At 44.6% G+C, this 24182-nt stretch overlaps 1 protein-coding gene across 1 annotated transcript in view; it reads left to right on the forward strand.

Annotated features, from left to right (window-relative positions):
- The first annotated feature begins 1682 nt into the window (after positions 1–1682).
- The window catches only part of LOC118396417 (pleckstrin homology domain-containing family A member 7-like), a 182609-nt gene continuing 160109 nt past the window's right edge, over positions 1683–24182 (forward strand). Inside the window, exons 1-3 of the mRNA XM_035790610.2 lie at positions 1683–2207; positions 2338–2414; positions 2587–2644. Coding sequence (XP_035646503.1) covers positions 2125–2207; positions 2338–2414; positions 2587–2644 — 218 coding nt within the window. The 5' untranslated portion in view covers positions 1683–2124. The remainder of the gene's footprint in view (positions 2208–2337; positions 2415–2586; positions 2645–24182) is intronic.

The following is a 24182-nucleotide window of genomic DNA, read 5'->3' on the forward strand; positions in this document are numbered from 1 at the left end:
TGTTTGGCAGCATGAGTGAAGGAGGCTTTGTTGCGAAATAGGAAGCCGATTCTAGATTTAATTTTGGATTGGATTTGCTTCATATGAGTCTGGAAGGAGAGTTTGCAGTCTAGACAGACACCTAGGTATTTATAGATGTCCACATATTCGAAGTCAGAACCGTCCAGAGTAGTGATGCTAGTCGTGTCAATACAATGGAATCCTATTTTTAATACATTGTTTGCAAACTGATATGAGACATGTATTAATGCTAAAATAACAGGCAAAACAGGTAAGGGACCAGTTGGTGAGCACTACTACTACGCACTAAAATTGTGAAGTACAATCTCGTGCTTCTCTATATGGGCTGATGTTTTCTGTGAGGCAGTCCCGGGAGAGCTGTGCAGCAGTCTCGGGGCCACTGCGCACACGCAGTTTAGAGGGAATGTTGCTCCCAATACATGCTAACGTTGCACCAATAACAGGGGAAGTTAGCATTTTGTTGGTGGGAGGGATGATATTTACAGAGGCTCAACTTTCACCGGTGAAGGGGCGGACATGTCCCCAGTTTTATCATTGGAATGTGATACAAAACGAGGCAACAGTGTGTGCTTTAGGACACTGCGGTAGGTTCCGAGACGGCCGGGTAGGCTGTTTGGAGTGTTTATCCGACTGGATTTAAAAAAAACGATGTCCCCCTCACTTCTAAAAACAAAGTTGAGCTCCTGGATATTTATGCCTCTAACTTTCTCACTCATTATTCACGATTAAATTCAGGATTATCCGTAATCATGGTAGCATCCACATTTGTCCAAATATTTTTGGTTCCCTGCAGAGTTGATCAGGCTGTTGATTGTGGCCTGTAGAATGTTGTCACACTCCTCTTCAATGGCTGTGCGAAGTCGCCGGATTTTGGCGGGAACTGGAACATGCTGTCGTACACGTCCATCCAGAGGATCTCAAACCTGCGCAATGTGTGACATGTCTGGTGAGTATGCAGGCCATGGAATAACAGGGACATTTTCAGCTTCCAGGAATTGTGTACAGATCCTTGCAACATGGGGCCATGCTTAATCATGCTGAAACATGAGGTGATGGCGACGGATAAAAGGCACTACAATGGTCCTACAGAATCTCGTCACGGTATCTTTGTGCATTCAAATTGCCATCTATAAAATGCAATTGTGTTCATTGTCCATAGCTTATGTCTGCCCATACTATAACCCCACCTCCACCACGGGGCACTCTGTTCACAACATTGACACCAGCAAACCGCTCGGCCACACAACTCTGTTCACAACATTGACACCAGCAAACCGCTCGGCCACACAACGCTATACATGTGCTCTGCGGTTGTGAAGTCAGTTGGATATACTGCCAAATTCTCAAAAAGACGTTGGAAGCGGCTTAATGTTAGAGAAATTAACATTCCATTCTCTGGAAACAGCTCTGGTTCACATTCCTGCAGTCAGCATGCCAATTGCACACTCCCTCAAAACTTGAGATATCTGTGGCATTGCATTGTATGACAAAACTGCACATTTTAGAGTGGCCTTTTATTGTCCCCAGCAGAAGGTGCGCCTGTGTAATGATCATGCTGTTTAATCAGATTCTTAATATGCGACACCTGTCAGGTGGATGGATTATCTTGGCAACGGAGAAAAGCTTACTAACACAAATATAAACAAATTTGTGCATAAAATCTGAGAAAAATATTATTTTTGTGCATATGGAAAATGTCTGCCATCTTTTAGGGGACCAACATTTTACACGTTGCATTTATATTTTTGTTCAGTATAGACTGCCATGCACCGATTGCCTCGGGGACCTGCGTTAAATAAGAAAATGCCTCTGAAAAGCTATTTTGAGAGCAATAATTGGCTTACACGTACAACTACAAAACCTTAAAGTAACCAAAGCTGCGACACGAGAGCTCCTTTTTTGTTTCCAACTACGTGTAACTTTCATTCGGTCGGCAGACAAAAGTAGGCTACTCAGAAAACGTACTTCTTCTCCGTCAACTGAGTAGCCTAGCTGACAGCCCTCCCCTTTATTCGCCTCTTCGCCCTGGCGGTGATCATTGGATTTTGAGTGCCCTGGAGAACTCCACGAAGAGGGAATGAAATAGGACTTCATACCAGGATCATGGCGGCGCCGCTCGGGCGGGAGACCTTACCTGAGCACTGGTCCTACGGTGTCTGCGGAGATGGCAGGGTGTTTTTCGTTCAGTGAGTCGAATATGTGCTTTTTGGCGAGGCGAAATGTGGTCGTTCTTCTTTTTTTTGTTGGCTCTTTTAAAGGAGAGTTCGATTGTCTAGTGTTTATTTCCTCTTAACAGGTGTTTTGTCTTTCTGGCAGCGATGAAACGAACACGACTGCTTGGCTCCATCCGAAAACGGGCGAACCTGTCAATTCCGGACACATGATACGGTCAGGTATGCTTGCACTCGTATCAGATTATTTATGCCGTTTTGGCCTACTTCATAGAAGAACGGGTTTCTTTTGTGCGTTATTGATATACCGGTAGTCTAATGATGCACGAAACTTTCAGGGAATGCGCCTACCCTCGAAGGTAACGCACATTTTTTTTTTACTCGCCCAATGCAGATTTACCTCGAGGATGGGAAGAGGGTTTCACGGACGAAGGGGCCATCTACTTCATAAAGTAAGTCAAAGCAATTGAATTCGACTATATTATGTCGTGGCGTACCTGAGCGCACTACTGCGGTTGAGGTTACTAGGGGAGCAAAACATATGGCTCCTCTAGCCTACTGACACAGGTGTGTGGTGGGGGTGTTCATAGGTTAAAATACTTCAGTTACAGTTGGTTTACAACTAGCCCGATAATGGATAAAAGGAACCTACTTACTCCTTAGTCCAGGGATCTTACATGTTCTGTTTATACGCGAATTGGCTCTGGAAGCCAAAACAGCCAAATCCTCTATATAAACCTGAACTGATTCTCAATGATGGTATGGTTCTAGAAACATAAATCCCTCTACTTTCATATCAGGTCACAAATGCAAAATACTTACTTACTGTACCCAGTGGCGATTTTAGCATGTCAGTCTTGGTGGGGCAAAACAAAAAAATGTGGGATGCATTCCAGCAAAGCCACTACACAACACCAAACAATACATTAGTTGCACTACATCGATGACAAACGGTGCCCATAAACTGTTAGGGCCTACATAAATCTGTCCCAACAGCAGAGCTGAGTCCCAACTCCTTACCACTGCTACACCTGTCTTTCAGCGGAGCCTTGTCTGGTAGCAAAACAGTTCATTCAGTATCATTTACTGCATTTAAAAAAACAAACGCATACCTGATATGGCTGACTTGCTTAAACAAATGTAGTTTCTACTGACAATTGAGATGTACAAATGACGATAAGGGGACGACAAGCAATCTAATTAACGAGCAACCGATGACGGACGTAGTCAATATAACTATTTGTTCAGCACTTTTTGAAATGTACAGTGACAGATGTCAGAACATGGGCCGTTCTTCCAGTGTACTCCCAGTACACCAAGTCAGAACCGTAGGATAAATAAACGGGGCATATAAACAGACAATGAAAGTTCTTAACAATATTCAATGATTCCATTTCTCTAAAACATGCTATGGGCTATTTGTGCACCACCAAGTCAGAACAGCAGGTGAAATTAGGAGGTGAAAATAGACCAAATTATTAGGGTGGTGCACTATTTGGGGCGGTACACTATTTGACGTGTTAAATAAGCTTTTCATTTGACATGTCAAATAACACAATTCTATTATAGAATGTTGTGTGTGTGCTGAATTTGCACGTGCAAGCCAAGCACCACAACTACTAACGTTATGTGTTTACAATACCGCGTTGGTGAAAATAGACCAAATTATTAGGGTGAGGCACATGGGCTACTAACTGCTTACTACACAACATACACTTAGTATTAATTTCTTAGCTCCATTATACATTTCTCCCTGGCATATTACACCATTTATGCAGCAGCATACAAGTTATTTTTGGACTCACCTTGTGAAGTTGGCGCAGTGGTCCTTTTGTAGGCACATTTTGTTATCACATTTTGGTATTCTCTGGATTTATGGTGGGAACTCTGGGAGAAAAAAAACCCACAGCCACTCCATTGAATAGCAGGCTAACGTTAGTGGTTTCTTTGCAACTCTTAGCCACTGATTCCTTCCAAACTGATTCCTTCCAAACAACTCATTGTTGAATTTGCAATTTCCAACTTGTTGTGTAATGTTTATGTACAATGGCTGATGAGCACCGATACGTTTTATCTATAATTTCTCTTCATATGACAAGGGTCGAAAAGGATTTGCCAGTAGATTGTCGACTTGATGACAACTGACGATGACAGCTGATGATGACTGCTAGCTAAGACTTTGAAAGTAAGATGTTGACATCAGTCCAATCAAAGCTACTGCAGATATGTGATTTGATGTCATTCTGTGGCCAATAATCTGTGGCCAATAACCTTGAGCCTTCTTGGATGGGCTCTTCTAATATAACTCTACAGCAGAACCCAAGGGGCGAACAGTTTCGAGCTCTAACCTTAGAATTGGGGATGACGTATTGGGGATGACATATTGTTCCTTGAGTGACAGAAAACTGAGCCAATCAGGGGCAACGCTCTGTATTTTTCATCTGGCTAGCACCACCACCAAAAAAATCTCTGAGCTAGGCTGAAGCACCTGCATTTTGGAGCTGCTGATCAATTTGATGTTATTTTAATGGGCACAATTAGCTTTTCTTTCAAAAACAAGAACATTTCTAAGTGACCCCATACATTTGAAAGGTTGTGTGTGTGTGTCTGCCCCACCTGCCCTGAAGGACGGGTCGCCACTGACTGTACCTCTGTTTTAGCAGTTGCGCCCGACAGTATTTTCCTGCCTTCCTACATCCAGGTGTTAAGGAGATGCAGCTAGCTAATTAGCACAGGTAGTCAGGTCTGTTTTCTGTAAACAAGCACTGTACCATGGAGATGTGGCTGTGTGGGAACCCATAATCATAACCCTATAAAGGTGTGTATCAATTGAACCTTAAAATAAAAATGTATATATATATTTTTATTTTATTTCTTGCTGATATGAAAGATTAGATCCTTATGCTTCCAAGATTGTACCTCAAGCGATGCATGTTCATATTCAGACCTCGCGTCCCGGGGCTCTTAACGTACGGAAGACACCTTCGTCCAATGACTCTTATGTATAATGTAATGGAACTGAGAGTCATGATCAAGGGCTAGTATACAACGCACCCTCTTTTGTTGACTTGCTTGCGTATTGAACGGTTGTGGCTGTTGTTTGACTATTGTGGTTCTGTAGCTCAGTTGGTAGAGCGCTTGTAACGCCAGGGTAGTGGGTTCGATTCCCGGGACCACCCATACGTAGAATGTATGCACACATGACTGTAAGTCGCTTTGGATAAAAGCGTCTGCGAAATGGCATAGTTTTTTATTTTTTTATTTGGAAAATTGGCTGTTCAATATCACAGCTACTGCTTTAGGCGGCGAAAAATGTTGCTCGTGTTTGACAATCTGATTCGGGATGTTTTTGACATCTAACGACACTTATGATCTTGACGTGAGGCTCGATGTGTTATTTTGTACCTCTTCGCTATTAGATTCAGTAAGGTGTATTGGGCTACTGTCCATTTACACACGAGTTGAGATTCCACACGTTGATTTTCCCCCCCAGTTTATCTTCTGCTGTCAGTGTGACTCAATATATTGTGTTATTTCTTTGTGTTCCTTGGGACATTGCTTTTATGTGAAGTTTTCCTATGTGCTATGCTTTAGTGGTGTACAACTGTTACTGTAGGATTGTGAAGGCCCAGCACTCTTGATACCTATAAAAGGGAGGTAATGTAAACAATGTAGCACAGGAGAACGAGGGCACTAACATGCTATTTGCTAATGTCTGTGTTCAATGAAGTTCCTTTTCCAGTGTCTCGTGTCTGTCTCCACTCTAAAATGTGACCTTTTATTTAACTAGGCAAGTCATTTTAAGAACAAATTCTTATTTACAATGACGGCCTACACCGGCCAAACCCAGGACGACGCTGGGCCAATTGTGCGCCGCCCTATGGGACTCCCAATCATGGCCGCTTGTGATTCAGCCTGGATTCAAACCAGGGTGCCTGTAGTGCAGTGCCTTAGACCTCTGCGCCACTCGGGAGCCCCGAGCTCCTTGCCAGGAGTGCAGAGCATCACAACTGGGACCTGGCATTATGTTGTGTTATGATTCCAGATACCCCTACTGTGACATAGGGCCTGCTGTTATGTGACATAATGCTATTATGCAGCTCAGGGCTACCGCATTATCAATACTCCATGGTGAAATGAATCCTAGTGAGTGACTTCAGCATAGTTGGCCTGTCTGGCCAGCATTTAGACTGTATGTATGTGTGTGATATATATATATATAATGAGAGACTCCAATACTGAAAGATGCAAACTTCAGAGGCCTGGACCTCACCTATAGCTCTCTTTTTGACATCCATCCACCTGTGTTGTCTTCAAACTATTCCTCCTTTGGGAGTTTGAGTTTCGTATGGCCTCGTCTCTGGCCACATGAGTGGGAACCTTGTGGAGAAATAACGTGACGTATATAACACCCTTCCAACCCTATATCCTATTCTAGTTGTGGGGAGGACTATTTCCAAAGGTTATGTTTCTGTTGCATCTCTCAATGTTTGCTCTGGCCGTCACTGCTACTGATTGGCTGACCATGTTTTCATTTATTTTTTTTATATTTTTTTACAATATCAAAGAGCTCTCTCCAATGGAATGTGTTTTTCATTGTCTTTGGACCCTCAGTTCTGTGATTTACGACCTCTCCCTGTGATCTGAATGTCCACTTAAAGTAACCGTTATGCCCTTTAGATTGGTGCAGTCTGTTTTTATCAAGTGTGTGTGTGTGTGTGTGTGTTAATCCGCCCCATTTCTTGTATTCTCTCATAACACAACCCCAACCTCTCTCCCAGTCAATTTACTATTGTAAATTTTTTTTGGCATTCTCTTCAGAAACATGAAAGGGAAAGGGGGATACCTAGTCAGTTGTACAACAGAATGCCTTCAACTGAAATGTGTCTTCCGCTTTTAACCCAACCACTCTGAATCAGAGGTATGACATCCACGTCTTCGCGGCGCCCGGGGAACAGTGTGTTAACGGCCTTGCTCATACCACAGACATGGGAGAGTTCTGGTGAAATGCCCTCTCACTGTGTTTCTCTCTCGCTCAGGAGTAGTGTGGTCTAGCCTGGTCCCAGGTCTGTTTGTGTTGTCTTACCAACTCCTACGGCCAATGTCAATCAATGAGGTGCAAACAAGCCTGGGACCAGGACCGTGACAAATGTTTTTTGTTTTGGCTCTGTACCCCAGCACTTTGGATGATACCATGACAGAGGACTAATAATGAACACTAATTGTAATACAATAATAAAAAAAAAACTCCTTTCTTTAGATACTTAATCTGTCCTTTCTCCGGTTTGTCAAGCCAGCTCTCTATGTCAACTACCTGAATGGAGCTGTGTGCTTTAAGTGGAAAGAACTACTGAAAGTGTACCCACTTTTTAGACCACCAAAACACTTCTCCCAGAGGCACTCATGTGAAAGAAAAGAGCATGTACCCACCTGTGCATTCACAACATCTCACCACATATTTTAACCGCCTTTGTTAAAATATGTGCGTCACCAAAACGCAGCCATCCGAAACTTCATTCTTTCTACTTACTAACACATCAACAAAACAGACTGAGCTCAAAGATGATGATGATGATGATGATGAATTCATTATGGCAATAGGATGGCCAAATGTGTGCCTTATCTGTGCCTCTGGCTGTTTGCATTGGGCCACATTTCATATATTTCTCAACTGTTACTCCTCCAGAGTCTTATTTGCCTGGGCTTTGTGGTGAATAGTCCCACTTACACTCCAGGGGAGGGTCCACAGACCCATGCGTCACATACACCCCCCTCCTCCCTTTGGATGTCAGGGGCTACAAATGGGGGGTGGGGGGGTTAGCTTGTTCTGGGCCCCTTCAGGAGTCCCTTGAGCCTGCTATCGTGCGTGTGCTGCATGGGCAGAGCGGGATCAAATTCTAGGGATGAAAGAGGAAAACTAGGGGATAAACCCCTCGCAGGAATGTCAGAGGGATCTTAACTCCGGCTGTGCCTATTGGAGGAGGGATGGTTGGTACTGAGGAGGGGGAGGGGGGATGCAGATGGCACAGCCAGGAGTGAGTAGCAGATGTCAGGGCCAATCTCTAATGAAATATGGCACTTCTAGACCCCCCCCCTAAACCCCAAGTCCTCCTAGCCTCCTCCTTTAGCCTGTTAGCAGATCTGAAGACACTGGGTAGGTGGGAGCAAAATGTAAGGGCTCCACTTAGACCTCCAAGGGGCTTTGGAGAGCTGTATGGGTCTTTCTACAAATAATTGGGCCAATGTGTGACATTGGGATCAACATTTCAAAATGTTTTTAAATACATTATTATTATATATATTGTTTTTACATTTATGCAGTTCCACCTGTGTACGTACTTATTGGAATAAAAGTGCATTTATGCAACTTTGCCTATACAACAACATAGGCCTAGGACTATACATCCTTTAAAAACCTCTTAAGGATCCCGTGGGATGGTTGTTTTACTGGGACGGTTGTAGCTAATGTGACTAGAATGACGTTGTAAGCAGTGGTGAGTTTAGCATGTAAATCTTGGTGGGGAAAAAATATAGAAAATGTGGGATGCATGCCAGCAAAGCCACTACACAACACTAAACAATATATGAATTGCACTATAACGGTGACAAACGGTGCCCACAAACTGTTAGGGCCTACATAAAGCTGTCCCAACAGCAGAGTCCCTACAACAGTCCCAACACCTTACCACTGCTACACCTGGCTATCAACAGAGCCTTGTCTGGCAGCGAAACAGTTCATTCAGCCTAATTTACTGCCTTTTAAAAAAACATAGCTGATATAGCTGACTTGCTTAAACAAATGTAGTTTCTACTGACAATTGAGATGTACAAACTATGGCGTAAGGGGACGACAAGCGGATAAGAGGCAATCTGTAATTTTGATATAGACAATAATGAGCGAGCGATGAGGGACGTCTTCAATAACTTTGTTCAGCACGTTTGAAATGTACAGCGACAGAATTCACAACATGGGCCGTTCTTAAAGTGTTCTCTCTGTACACCAAGTCAGAACCATAGGATAAATAAAGGGGGCATATAAGCAGACAATGAAAGCTCTTATAATGTTTGATTACATTCTCTAAAACAGGCTAGGCTTCATGTGCACCGTGAGCCTTCTTGGAAGGGCTATTCTAATGTAACTCTATGGCAGGACCCAAAGGGATTAAATGTTTGATGTCCTCCCTGACTAAGGACTTAGACTTTGCCTGTGATGTAGTGTCCCCATGAGTGACAGAACACTGAGCCAATCACAGCGCAATGCTCCTATTTTCTGCCGGCTTTCCGCACCACCACAGAAAGCACTGAAGTAGGCTGAAACACCTGCATTTTGGAGCTGTCTTACTCAAAAAAGCAATAAAGAGACCATGTTTGTATGCGGCTTTATTTACTCAATGATGTATACAGTGGGGCAAAAAAAGTATTTAGTCAGCCACCAATTGTGCACGTTCTCCCACTTAAAAAGATGAGAGGCCTGTAATTTTCATCATAGGTACACTTCAACTATGGCAGACAAAATGAGAAAAAAAATCCAGAAAATCACATTGTAGGATTTTTTTATGAATTTATTTGAATTGATTTAATTTGCAAATACATTCATTAAAAATCTAGGACTAAATTTGAGTATTCTTCTAATCAAAATGTAACTGAAAGTAATCAGATTACATTACTGAGTTTGGGTAATTAGGACAGCTATTACAGTGAATAAATGCAGTGCTATTGTTTGAGAAGAGTGCACAACAACTTTTATCACAGCAACTGGATTGATACATTCACCTCTGAAGTTAGATTACTGAATGCAAGTACATTATTTTTGATTTGTCATCCTGAAGGTCCCAGAGTTCGATAAAATACATTTTTATATTCAAATGTAGGAACTGGGTTCTACAGTTTGAACCCCTGCTGTCTCTGGCCCCACATCAACCCCGCCCGGCGGTCTAGATGCGTGAAGGTTAGTGTTTTTTCTGTAGGGAAGCTAATTATCCATCATGTATGACATTCCTGGGAGTGTGTAAACTTAAATTGTGTATTACCATATCATTTTTGTATGTTCTCTATAGTTATGTACTTGAAACTGTATCAATTGACCAGTTCGGCACAAGAGCAGACTTGATAGACGATATTGTGCAGTATTGCAATGCTTCAGTCGATCAGTCTGAAACGTTGCACACACACTGCTGCCATCTCATGGACTTCAATGTTATACAATTGTGGCGTTTTATTTAATTGTACATATAGGGCCTAATATAAACTCTGCAAATAAAGAATTGTCCTCTCACTGTCAACTGCGTATATTTTCAGCAAACTCAACATGTGTAAATATAACAGGATTCAACAACTGAGACACAAATTGAATAAGTTCCACTAACATGTGACTAACTGAAATGGAATAATGTGTCCCTGAACAAAGGGGGGTCTAAAGTAACAGTCAGTATCTGGTGTGGCCACCAGCTGCATTAAGTACTGCAGGACATCTCCTCTTCATGGACTGCACTGGATTTTCCAGTTCTTGCTGTGAGATGTAACCCCACTCTTCCACCAAGTACCTGCAAGTTCCCAGACATTTCAGGGGGGAATGGCCCTAGCCCTCACCCTCTGATCCAACAGGTGCCAGACATCCGGGCTCTTCACTGGTCATGGCAGAACACTGACATATGAGGAGGAGGATGTCTTTGTAATGCACAGTGTTGAGTTTGCCTGCAATGACAAGCTCAGTCTGATGATGCTGTGACACATCATCAGACGCGAGTGTACCATCCCAGACCATGATGGACCCTCCACCTCCAAATCGATCCCGCTCCAGAGTACAGGCCTCGGTGTAACGCTCATTCCTTCGACGATAAACGCGAATCTGACCATCACCCCTTGGCTGCTGCCAACACACTGACTCAACTCCAGCCACTTTAATAATGGGAATTGATGGGAAATGATGTAAAATATATCACTAGCCACTTTAAACAATGCTACCTAATATAATGTTTACCCTACATTATTAATCTCATATGTATATACTGTACTCTATATCATCTACTGCATCTTTATGTAATACATGTATCACTAGCCACTTTAAACTATGCCACTTTGTTTACATACTCATCTCATATGTATATACTGCACTCAATACCATCTACTGTATCTTGCCTATGCCGCTCCGTACCATCACTCACTCATATCTTTATGTACATATTCTTAACCCCTTACACTTGTGTCGATAAGGTAGTAGTTTTGGAATTGTTAACTAGATTACTTGTTGGTTATTACTGCATTGTCGGAACTAGAAGCACAAGCATTTCGCTACACTCGCACTAACATCTGCTAACCATGTGTATGTGGCAAATAAAATTTGATTTGATTTGGTGAGAGAACCGCAACTCGTCAGTGAAGAGCACTTTTTGCCAGTCTTGTCTGGTCCAGTGACATTGTTGCCTGTGATGTCTGGTGAGGACCTGCTTGACTCCAGGCCTACAAGCCCTCAATCCAGCCTCTCTCAGCCTATTACGGACAGTCTGAGCACTGATGGAGGGATTGTGCGTTCCTGGTGTAACCTGGGAAGTTGTTGACATCCTGTACCTGTCCCGCAGGTGTGATGTTTGTAACGGCGTTCGTCAGTTGAAGGAGAAGCGGACCAAAATGCAGCGTGGTGGTTACTCATGTTCTTTAATGAAGAAAAGACGATACATTAAATAACTAAATAACAAAAACAACAAACGAAACGTGAAACCAATCTTTTTTAATAAAAAATAATTTATGATCTTCAATACCATTCATTCTTTACAACTCATAATTTACATACATACTCAAATAATGGTATTTTAATGAAACTAATTAAACTAAACATAAACCCCAAACAAAACCTCAGGGGAGCATCTTCCCTCCCGGTCACCCTACAAAATACCTTTCCCTATCTCCCCGTCCCTAATCTATCCTCTTACAAATCTAAATGACACCCAGCCCTAAACCCCCCTTCCACCTCTCCCGAGCAGCATGCTGCCCCCACTTCCTCTCCTCCCTCTTCATCCTCCCCCTCAAATCTCCTTCCACCCTCCTCACTATCCCTTCCACCCCCCAATCTCTCCCTGTCTTCACCATGTTCTGCCTTGCTTCCCACAGCCCCCGTTTAAAGAGACTCATGAGAAGCCAGAGCAGAAACCTGTCCCTATCCGTCCCTCTCGCTCTCCCTACACCCCTCTCTAACCTGGCCCACGTCAATACAAAATCCCCCTTTACCAAACCTAACAACACCTGTGCCCTAGCCCATACTACTCCGGCAAAGGCACAGTCCTAAAAGACATGGCGCACAGTCTCCTCCCTGCCACGAGGATCTTGGACAGGTGGGGGATTGCACCAAACTATGCCGGTACAAGATGGAACGTACCGGCAAACACTTATGAAGGCTCAACCAATTCAGGTCCTTGAGCCTGTTGTTCAGACCCCGCGCCTGCACTCCCTCCCAGACCACTTCCGAGATGCCCACTACAGGCGCCGGACTCCCTGCCTTTCTGACCTCCTCGTACAGGTGCCTGTGATCTAAACCTACTCGGGCAACTTCAACCTCAGGGTGCGCACGCAGCCACTTGGCCGCATGACCAAAGTGCCACGGCAGCTGTTCCGCCCAAGGACCCGTGTTCGACCACACCATTATGCTTCTCGCCTGATACAAGAAAAACACCCGCAGGAGGTAACCGGACGGGTGTATCACTGGCTGAGCAAGCTCCGTTAACAAGAAAGAAACAAAAATTGTGTCCAGCTTGATGGGGAAATGTGGTACCCCCCTACCTCCCTCCCCGATGGGACAGATCATGCGTGCTCTGGCGACCCACTCGCACCTGCCACTCCACATAAACTGAAACACAAGCCTCACTAGAGGCCTCCTCAGACAAGCCGGCAATGGGTAGATGTATGCCAAATACAAAAGAGACGGCAACACATCCACCTTTAGGACCAGGACTTTGCCCATAAAAGACAAATACCTAGCTTTCCACATTGCTAGCTTCCTCTGTACCACTGCGATACGCATGTTCCAGTTTAGCGTCGCTGAGCCGGGGGGGTCTCAAAATGGACCCCGAGAATCCTCAGGGCCCCCTCACAGAGAGAACCCCCCCAGGCACATCCGTTCTACCGCGCCATCTTCCGAAAAACTTGAGGGAAGACTTTGCATGGTTCAGAACTGCTCCCGACGCTCGGGTGAAATCCCCAAAGATGGCAAGGGACCATGTCAGGCACGAGTCCTTGCACAACAGCAAGGAAGTGTCGTCGGCGTACTGCGTCATCTTAACACGCAGCCCACCACTTCCAGGGATCAGCAAGCCTTCCACCCCTGTGTCTACCCTAATGGCAGCCCCCAGAGGCTCCATGTACAGAACGAAGAGGAGAGCCGAGAGTGGGCACCCCTGCCTGACCCCAGACGAGAGGTCAAAAACGTCACCCAAGTGACTATTTACACTAACTCGGCACTCCGCTCCGACATATAATGTACGAATCCATCCTATAAACTTCTCCCCAAATCCTAATTGACCTAACACTCTGAATAAAAAGGATATATTCACGCGATCAAAGGCTTTCGCCTGATCTAGCGCTGCTACCATTAAAGGCAGTCCTCTATCTTCAACCCAAGCGATGGAGTCCCTGATTAACTGTAGGTTCCATCTAATAGAGCAACCCTCTACCCCGCACGTCTGATCCTCATGAATGACGTAGGGAAGGGCTGTGCGCAACCGGTCTGCTAAAACCTTTGCAAGTAGCTTGTAATCTACACACAGCATGGTCAACGGCCGCCAGTTGCCAAGGTCTGTTACTTCCCCCTTCTTATATAAAAGTGACAGCACACCAACAGCCATTGATCCCCCCGGGACCCCCGTCTCAAGGATGGCCTTCAAGACTTCGAGGACCACTGGTCCAAGTATACCCCAAAACTTGAGATAAAACTCAGCCGGCAGCCCATCCATCCCAGGCACCTTCCCTTTTCCCATCCGCCTAAGAGCGCTCTCAACCTCTTCTAGTGAGATCTGGGCCTCCATCACTTCTCTAATGTCCTCCGGCAACCGCCTGGACAAGTGTTCTAAAAACAAATTTCCCTGCTCTACATCTATTTCCCTTTCCTTAAATAAACCTTGGAGATGATCAGTTGTCACCCTGACCATATCCTCTAGTTCTCTAACTATACTACCATTTTCTTCCCTAACACCATGCATTACCTTCCTACTCTGTCTGGCCCTAACCAACTTAAAGAACATAGCAGAACAAGTCTCATTATGTTCTAGAAAGCCACTATGCGCACGCTCCAGGAAAGCTCGAGCCTTCCGCTCCTGCAACTCCCTGAGCTGCGCCTTTAGGGTTGCGGATCTCTCCCAGTCAAACGACCCGCCGAGGTTGCCTGCCTCGTATTCGAGTTCAATTAACCTTTGGATACGATCCACCTCCCTCCTCTCCTCCCTTTTTTTCCTCTTGCAATACCCTATTATAAAAGCCCTAATCCTCACCTTAACTAATTCCCACCACTCTAACACCCCTCGCACATGGACCGGAGGCCTTCAAGCCTCCAAAAGAAACCATAAAACCCGTCAACAAAAGCCTGCTCCTCCAGCACATCCCGATCTAACTTCCAGTACCCCCTACCAAAGAGGCAGACTGGCGACCCCACCTGCAGGAGCACCCCGTCGTGATCCGAAAAGAAAACAGGCAACAGCCGCCCAGACAACTTACCCAAAGACCTGGGTACAAAAATATAGTCGAGCCTCCGCTCAACCCCCCCTGGAGTTGCGCTATGTAGGACCGTCCATTTTCGGAGTAGTGTGCAGACCACCATCTACCAGACCATGGCAAGCAATTAGCCCGGCAATGGCGCCCGCACTGCTATCCCACCCTCTTCCTAAATTTGTATTAAAATCCCCCCCTATCACTAATTTCCTATTTGTGACACACAGGGGCGTCAGACAGTCCACCATCTCCATCCTGTCTGCCACCACCTGTGGCCCATACACCACAACTAATCTAAATTTACAATCCCTTATCGTGACATCCACCCCTATAACCCTCCCCTGCATTACCACAAAAGAATCCTCCACTTTTACCTCCCTGTGCCCACACAAAATCCCTACCCCCGATGAGTGCACCCCCCCCCAACACCCCAAACCGACTCCCCCTTGTCCCACTCCCTCTTAAACCTACTAACATCCCCTCCATCCCTCAGGTGAACCTCCTGTAAAAAAAACAAAAATCAAACCCCTTACATTTAAACTAACAAAAGTAAAATTAGACCCCATGAAAAAATATAAACATGTAATACACTCAAATTCTAAACCCAGACAGAAAAAAAAAAACCAGGAGACTCACCCGATGCTCCCCTGCTCCATATCTACTGGTGAGAACACCATCCGTAATCCCGACATCCCCCCTCTTCCTCCATCACACCATCCCAGGATGCAGGAATACTGTTTGGCTCCGGGGTGCCCTGCACCCTGGGTCTACCCCCACAATCCTCCCCCTCCCCAGTGTTGCAGCTGGTTTGGAAAAAAATTGGGGAGGCTGAGTACCCAAACAAAAACTCCCCACCTCCTCCTGTACCCAGTCCTGAGTCTTGTTAGGTGTGTCCCCACCCAACAGAAGTTGAGGGCCTGGGGAAACCAGCAGCAACCCAGAGGTTTCTCCCACCCCCATCACTCTCTTGGCCATCCCCTCCCCTCACTGTCGGCCAATCGCACCCTCCTCTTCATTCTCTTCTTTGGTGATGGCGGCAGTGGAGAGATACCACCCTCCCCCCCGCCAGCTCCTCCACCATACCCCTCATCTCTTCCACCAGGGCACTTTCCCCCCAGTCCACTTGCTCTTCCACCGTCTCCTTCTCCACCACTCCTCCCTCGCTTTCTTCTCTCTCATGCTCCTCCACTCCGTTGCCTTCTTCCGCCGCTTTTCCTGGTTCTCCTACTCCCGTGCCTTCCGTTTCCTTCTCTCTTCCATCCGCCGCTTCTTGCTCCTCCTCCTTCCTTGTGGCCTTCCCCTCTGGACCTGTACTCTGGTCATGAGGCGTGCTTCCTTCTCCTCCTCTTCTTCCCCCATCCCCCGCTCCTGCTCCCCCCCCAGCCGCAGATGCATATGACCTCTGACGGGCCGGGCACCCCCGCCACAGGTGTGCTGATGAGCCACACCCATGGCACGTCTTAGGCTTGTCACAATCCCTCGCCTCGTGATCCTCAGATGCACAGAATCTGCATTTTCTTGTACTGCACGAGGCAAATATGTGACCGTAGACCATACAGCGCCTGCAAAATGGGGGCTGACATGCATAAAACAACGTCCCCCTGTCAGCCCCTAGGGAGAACATTGCAGGAGGATGGAGGTAGCCACCATGCCCCTTTGGGTCCTCTCTGAGGAGGGCCTGGAAGCCTCTCCTCCCATTCCAAAACCCAAGGGAGTCTTTGAGGTGCCTTGCTGAGGAGACGTTATCCATGTATCTCCCCAGAAAAGCCATCACCTCTTCGTCCTTAACGTAAGGGTTGTAAATGTTGACAGTTACAACCCTAAAGTTATTCTTCGCCAGGCTTGTTATTTCGTAGTGGCACATCGGCCTCTCACCTCCCACTGCTCTTGCCCTTCTCAGGATATCATAGTGTTTTTCCTCTGTATATAGTGCCACGTCGTATGCTCCCTCCAACGAGTTGCCTTGGAAACAAAACACGTCCTTCACAGTCAGCTTTAGAATCCCCATCAACTTCCAAAAGATTCCCGTCCTAAAGGCTCCAACACCTTTTCCTTCCAAGCAAAACGAATCGTGTTGGCCAGCCCAATCCCAGGGACCGACCGTGTTGATGTATTTAGCACCATCTCCGTAAGGAGAATGGCACTCGTTCTCTTCTTACAAAACAAGTAAAAAAGAAAAACCAAAGTGACCGAGCCTATCTGGTGAAACTACACAGACAGGAACAATCACCCACAAAATACACAGTGAAACCCAGGCTACCTAAATATGGTTCCCAATCAGAGACAACGAGAATCACCTGACTCTGATTGAGAACCGCCTCAGGCAGCCAAGCCTATGCTAGACACACCCCTAATCAGCCACAATCCCAATGCCTACAAAAAAAAACAATACGACAACACAATAAACCCATGTCACACCCTGGCCTGAACAAATAATTAAAGAAAACACAAAATACTAAGACCAAGGCGTGACAATGTTCGGATGTACCGACCTTGTGCAGGTGTTTTTACACGTGGTCTGCCACTGCGAGGACGATCAGCTGTCCGTCCTGTCTCCCTGTAGTACTGTCTTAGGCGTCTCACAGTATGGACATTGCAATTCATTGCCCTGGCCACATCTGCAGTCCTCATGCCTCCTTGCAGCATGCCTAAGGCACGTTCACGCAGATGAGCAGGGACCCTGAGCATCTTTCTTTTGGTGTTTTCAGAGTCAGTAGAAAGGCCTCTTTCGTGTCCTACGTTTTCATAACTGTGACCTTAATTGCCTACCGTCTGTAAGCTGTCAGTGTCTTAACGACCGTTCCACAGGTGCATGTTCATTAATTGTTTATGGTTCATTGAACAAGCATCGGAAACGGTGTTTAAACCCTTTACAATTTTTCTTGGAAAGACAGGGTCCTGAAAAAGGGACGTTTCTTTTTTTTTGCTGAGTTTAGAACCCCCCCCAAAAAGCTTGCAAAAATTGTAAAAGAAAAAGTAGGCCATTACCTCAATTTTTTTAAGGCCTAGATATTCAAATTGTTATTATAAAATATGTGAACATTGCCTGACTAAATAGATTGGATGCCTGCATGGAGATTATTTCCATGTGGTTGACGCGGGTACACATAATAAAACCACAAATAGAGGTAGCCTTAATCTCATTGTTGTTTTTATAATGAGAAAACGAGTTTCCTTTTTTAATGTAAGGATTTGTATGGAAAGCCAAGTTGAAGCCAACATTCAATGTTGTCATCCTCACTGCAAATGTTTTTTACCGCAGCAGAGTAGCAATTAAAGTGGTGCGTAACAAACGAAAGTGGCCACATCTCTCACAAAAACAGATAAAAAAAAAAAATGTAGTCACTGATAATTACAAAGGAGCAGGAGAACTTATAAATTGGCTACAATAATTGCAAGGACTTTTTAAGCACCAAATTGACAATGTCAGATTTTTCAAGGTAGGCCTACTCCAGTACTTGATTTTCTGTGCTCCCAAGTTCAAGTAGGCTACTTCAAGCCCCTTGTATTGTTTAACGTTGCCGGTGTAACATGGAAAACAAGATGTATTTGTCATTATTTCATTACCAGATCATCATTGTGAATAAGCCCACTAGGCAATGTAATTTGTCATTATTTAAGGGATAATGCCAGAGAAGCCGGTGTTTTGGAGGATATATTGCCACTGGTATTAGGCCCGAGACAATGTTAAAGCTAACGAGACCCTGCTGTAAATCAAGCAGACAACAACAGATGATCAACCTCAATTCGCTAGGGATATTCGATCCAACGTGGAACCAGGCACCACTGTCTTCACCGGCATAACGAATGAGACGCCAACATATTCTGGAAATTCCTTGGCATCAATTTAGGTTTTTAGGTATCAAGTATCTTTCTGTTATAGAAGCATTAGATTTTTCAATTGCATTTATTATTTTGCATTTGTGTGCCCATAAACTGTTTTCACCATGTAACAAGGAGACACACAAAGTTGCGTAGTTACACTGCATTTCTGACCGCTAGATCCAGGAGTCCTACAGGGTTAAATGTCTAATTTGACTGATGTAATGCTTAGTATGTGATATAACGACAACACTGCCATAAATGCAAGGACAGAAAAGTACTGTTTTATGTCACAAGATTTTGGACAAATCTGTCGACACCAACCAAAGGTTTTAAATCAACTCGTGAATGTTATTGAATATAGCTATTTTCCCCTTTTTATCTTTATATCAAACAATTGGCAGATTTGTTATCAATGACTTATCAACCGCTGTAACAAGTTGTCTAGTGTAGGAAATCGTCACCGGTACCCCAGCTTTATAGAAAGATCCATGTGAGTTTAACTACGAACGGTATATTTATTACTAAAATTGCTCGATCAAACCCACTTGACCTAAAGCTGTCAGTAGCTCTGGGCGTTCAGGATGCAATATACAGCTCTTACGCATATAACGAATAACCACATGTAGCATCTGCACTGGGATTCGATAGCATGCTGCTGCCACCTGCAGCGCTAGAGCTGGGAACTGCCAGGGGCCTCATGATACGATCTCATCACTCATGTGCTGATACGATGTGTTATTTCAAAGAAACAAACCCTAGCTTAACATCACACTTGGGTGGCTGGTCTTGACATAGAATATTACATGAAACATTGTTCTTTGTAACATTGTCTTAGATTGACTATTTTACATACTTTAAGACTTTTCTATTCCTCGTATCAAAAACAAAGCAACATTTTTCTGGCGCTCTGGCCTTGACTGTGGAGAAAGCCACAGTGCCTTATGACTGCCTCCTGTGAGTTTGACCGGTCAGGCAAAGAGGAGCTGTGCTCAGCCCTTTACGGCTACGTCAGGTATTGTAGAAGTCTTGTGATATCAAACAGGCTAAAAACCATGTGGTAACACTTGTTGCGAAACATAACACTGTTATGACACAAACTGTTTTTAAAGCTTAATGTGAAATTACAGCAGGGAATAAGTTACTGCTAACAACCCCCCCCCCAATTGCACGCGTTGTACAACAGCACAGTATGTCCGGCAATTTCTTTTTCTCCCATTTTTTTTCTTCTCCCCAGCTCTGCAACAATAACATTGGTGGTGGGGCGGTGGCGCTGTTTACGCCTTCTGCGGATTCCACCATTAGGTCAGTAGTCTAGTGGTAGCCTAATGCTAGCAATTTGAGTAAGATTGATTGATTGTTTTGTTTCAGTGTCCTATGGGCTTACCAATAACGACACCCTATGTAGTGCACTACTTTTGTCCAGGGCCCGTAGGGTTCTGGTCAAACGCAGTGCGCTTTATAGGGAATAGGTTGCCATTTGGCATGAATACCATGGCTAATTCAAATAGCAGCATTCTTGTGGCAGCCAAAGAAAGGGAGGTTAAGAGGAAGCTCTGTAAGCAATTGTTAAAAAAACAACAACTTTGGGCTCAAAACAGGCAAACTGAGTTTGTGTTTGCTCGCTGTAATGCATTTTTGTTCTTTGGAAATGTCAAACCAAGGATGGTCTCCATGCATGGTTGTAGAATGTTTAATTGTTTTAGTGGAACTTTCTTTTGACAGCTCTTTGTTACAACTCAGTTATTTGACAACAAAGGGCCTATGGACCAGCCATTTCTGCTGTATACCATCTATCTGTCCATATATTGCCTGTCTGGTAGCTGGGCAATAGGAATATATCTCTGGTAGTGTGAGTGATTAACCTGATAGAGGAGTCACCGGTAAATCGTCTGTCTTACTCTAGGAAAGAAACATCGGCCTTGGAGTCACAAATACTGTGTCATTGTTCAGTGTGACGAGCTGTGTATTTTTTTGGAAGGAATGGTTTTTGTATTCAGTTGCTGTCTGTACTGCACTCGGCGAAACAAATCACACACCGCATGACTGTCTGGATTGGCACCGACTTGAGTAAAACTTCAATATTTCCATTTACTGTTCAAAAAGAGAGTATGAACGAAGGGAGGGAGGCAAGGAGGGAAAGAGGGGTTGGGTGTCCTTGGAAAGAGGGATAATTTTTCTCTGAATCAGAGCTTCCCAGTGGGCTCGTTGTGCTGAGGCTGCTTGTTCTCGCCCCTCAAACACTCTCACACACACATATATATATATATATATATATACTTTTTTTGCCAATGTGTGTGAACCCTTTGGAAATACCTGGATTTCTGCATAAATTGATCATAACATTTGATCTGATCTTCATCGAAGTCACAACAATAGTACAAACACAGTCTTCTTAAACTAATAACACACAAACAATGATATGTTTTCATGTCTTTACTGAACACACCGTGTAAACGTTCACAGTGCAGGGTGACGAGGGTATGTGAACCCCTGGATTTAATAACTGGTTGACCCTCCTTTGGCAGCAATAACCTCAACCAAATGTTTTCTGTAGTTGCGGATCAGACCTGCACAACGGTCAGGAGGAATTCTGTACCATTCCTCAGTTCAGCAATATTCTTGGGATGTCTGGTGTGACCTGCTCTCTTGAGGTTATGCCACAGCATCTCAATCGGGTTGAGGTCAGGACTGGGCCACTCCAGAAGGTGTATTTTCTTTGGTTGAAACCATTCTGTTGTTGATTTACTTCTGTGTTTTGGGTCGTTGTTCTGTTGCATCACCCAACTTCTGTTGAGCTTCAATTGGCGGACAGGTAGCATAACAATCTCCTGCTAAATGTCTCGAAAAACTTGAAATCATTTTCCCGTCGACGATAGCAAGCGGCACTGGCTCTGAGGCAGCAAAGCAGCCCCAAACCACGATGCTCAACATAGACAAGAAAAATACAATAATTTGTGTGTTATTAGTTTGAGCACACTGTTTGTCTATTTTTGTGACCTTAGATGAAGATCAGATCAAATTTGATGATCAATTGATGCAGAAATCCAGGTATTTCCAAAGGGTTCACATACCTTTTCTTGCCACTGCAGTCAGTCTGTGAGAATAAGGGATGTAGGGAGTTTCTGCTGTGAGTCAGCTAGGTATTTCCAGGGGAGAGGGGGGACAGCTGTGCTCATAGCAGCCCAGTGGAGAGGAGGCTTGGTCAGGTCATAACCTCTACACCAGGGTTTCCAAAACTCTGTCCTGGGGCCCAACCTGGGGGCATGTTTTGGGTTTTTGCTCTAGCACTACACAGCAGATTCAAATAATCTATGCTTGCTAATGGGTTTATTTGAATCAGCTGTGTAGTGCTAGGGCAAAAACCAAAATGTGCACCTAGGTGGGGCCCCAGGACCAAGTTTGGGAAACCTTGCTCTCCACAACCTCTGCTGTCTGAAAAATACAAGACTTCATAGTTTATATTTTATATTAGAAGGGTATTTGCTTTAAAAGAGGGAGAATAACCAGGGGAATACCTGTTAAATGTTTCCTGTAACAAAGGGTCCGTCCCAAATGGTGCCCTATTCCCTATGTAGTGTACTACTTTCAACCCAAGGCCTATAAGCCTCTGGTCAAAAGCAGTGCACTGTATAGGGTCACGGGTGCCATTTGGAACATTCAGTCCGGTGCATTTAGCTGGAACACGACTCAAGTGCTTTCCATGGCACTTCATGAACAGAAAGAGGTTAGGGATCCGTGAGGTTGTGACACTGATGGAGCGTCATTGATCCCACATTGTCTATGGAGAGATGGACGTAAGTGAACGAGGGGGATTTTTAAAAAATGGAGGGAGAAAAAGAGAGCAAGCGAGAGAGAAGGCTGGATTTGAAGAGGAGTGGAGTGGGTAGGTGGAGGAGAGTTGAAGATTGCAGGTGCAAGGGGACCTGAGGAGGTAGTGCCTGTGTCCAAATACCCATACTAGCCTCATAAATAGTAAGCGGAGAAAGTGTCTGAAATATAAAAAAACAAAGTGCTCAATGTGTCATCTAATGTGTGATCGCGTTGATTCCCGCCATTCCTTCGTCTTGGTACAGCGCGTCAATGTATCTGCTTCTCAGCTGTTTCAGACACGTGAGTCAGAAAAGACGACTGAATTCTACTAGATCAAACGGCGAAATGAGTATGCAGTTGAAGTACGTGGTACGCTAGTATGGATATTCGGACACGGACAGTGAGAAAAGAGGAGGGGGAGAAGAGGGCAAGAGAGGAGGATAGATGAAAAGATCGGGAAGGAGAGAGGAGGGGGGTGAGTGACTCACTGTTTCTGTTGCCTGACTCACCGGGTCTGTGTTGTGGTGCTGAGCTCGGAGTTATTCAGCACTACTGGCATATTATGCGGTGGGTGGGTGTACGGGAAAACCATATCAGACAATCGAACCTCAAATCACAACCTGAAGGTACTGTTTGCTGAAGCTCAAAGCTAAGATGAAAAGCATGCAGAGAGCGTCAAGCCAAATACCGGTACTGTAACGGAAGAGTGTCACGTTCCCAATGGACTACTGTACTATGTACTGAACTATTTACAGAAGGCCTTGCTGCATCTCTGTTTGTTGAAATGTGTTTGAAGTTCAGACCAAGTAATGAGCCAATTGAAACATGCTCCTGTCATGGTGTCATAGAAGCCTATTCTTCTTATATCCCAATAGTTGGATGGGTTTGCAACCCAAATGATACCTACCCTACTCCCTATATAGTACACTACTATTGACTAGGGTTGTAGGGTAAAAGTAATGCAATGTATGGGGAATAGGGTGCAGTTTGGATAATGATAGCCCTAGGTTCTAGCATTCATGAATGTTAGCAGATAGTTGCTTTGCTGATTGATGTTCACCCGTTTCAGATAGAGAGCTGGACAGTGTGTATTGTAGGTATGTGCTCAAGATTTTTACACACACAGTTACCCAGGATTCTAGAATATCTTCGCTGGTTGAAAAGTCTCTTGTCCTCGACATGGTTGACAGTTCTTGTGTGTGCGCGTTCGTTCGTTCAAGCTTTTGTGTCAGTATATCTCAGTGCATTCGGGAGAGTATTCAGACCCCTTGACTTTTTCCACATTTTGTTACTTTACAACCTTATTTGAAAATGGATGAAATTGTTTTCTTCCCCCTTCTCTCTCAACAATGTACACACAATAACCCATAATGACCAAGCAAAAACTAGTGTTGAAATATTTTTGCAAATGAAAAAAATACAAATAAATATTGAAATCACATAAGTACTCAGTACTTTGTTGAATAACCTAGAGTGTTCTTGAGTATGACGCTACAAGCTTGGCACACCTGTATTTGGGGAGTTTCTCGCATTCTTCTCTGCAGATCCTCTCCAGCTCTGTCAGCTTGGATGGGGAGTGTCGCTGCGCAGCTATTTTCAGGTCTCCAGATAAAGCATGTCAAATGTTTTTTTTTATTTGACCTTTTATTTAACTAGGAAAGT

The sequence above is a fragment of the Oncorhynchus keta genome, chromosome 17 (genome assembly GCF_023373465.1).
Source record: "Oncorhynchus keta strain PuntledgeMale-10-30-2019 chromosome 17, Oket_V2, whole genome shotgun sequence".
Lineage (NCBI taxonomy): Eukaryota > Metazoa > Chordata > Actinopteri > Salmoniformes > Salmonidae > Oncorhynchus > Oncorhynchus keta.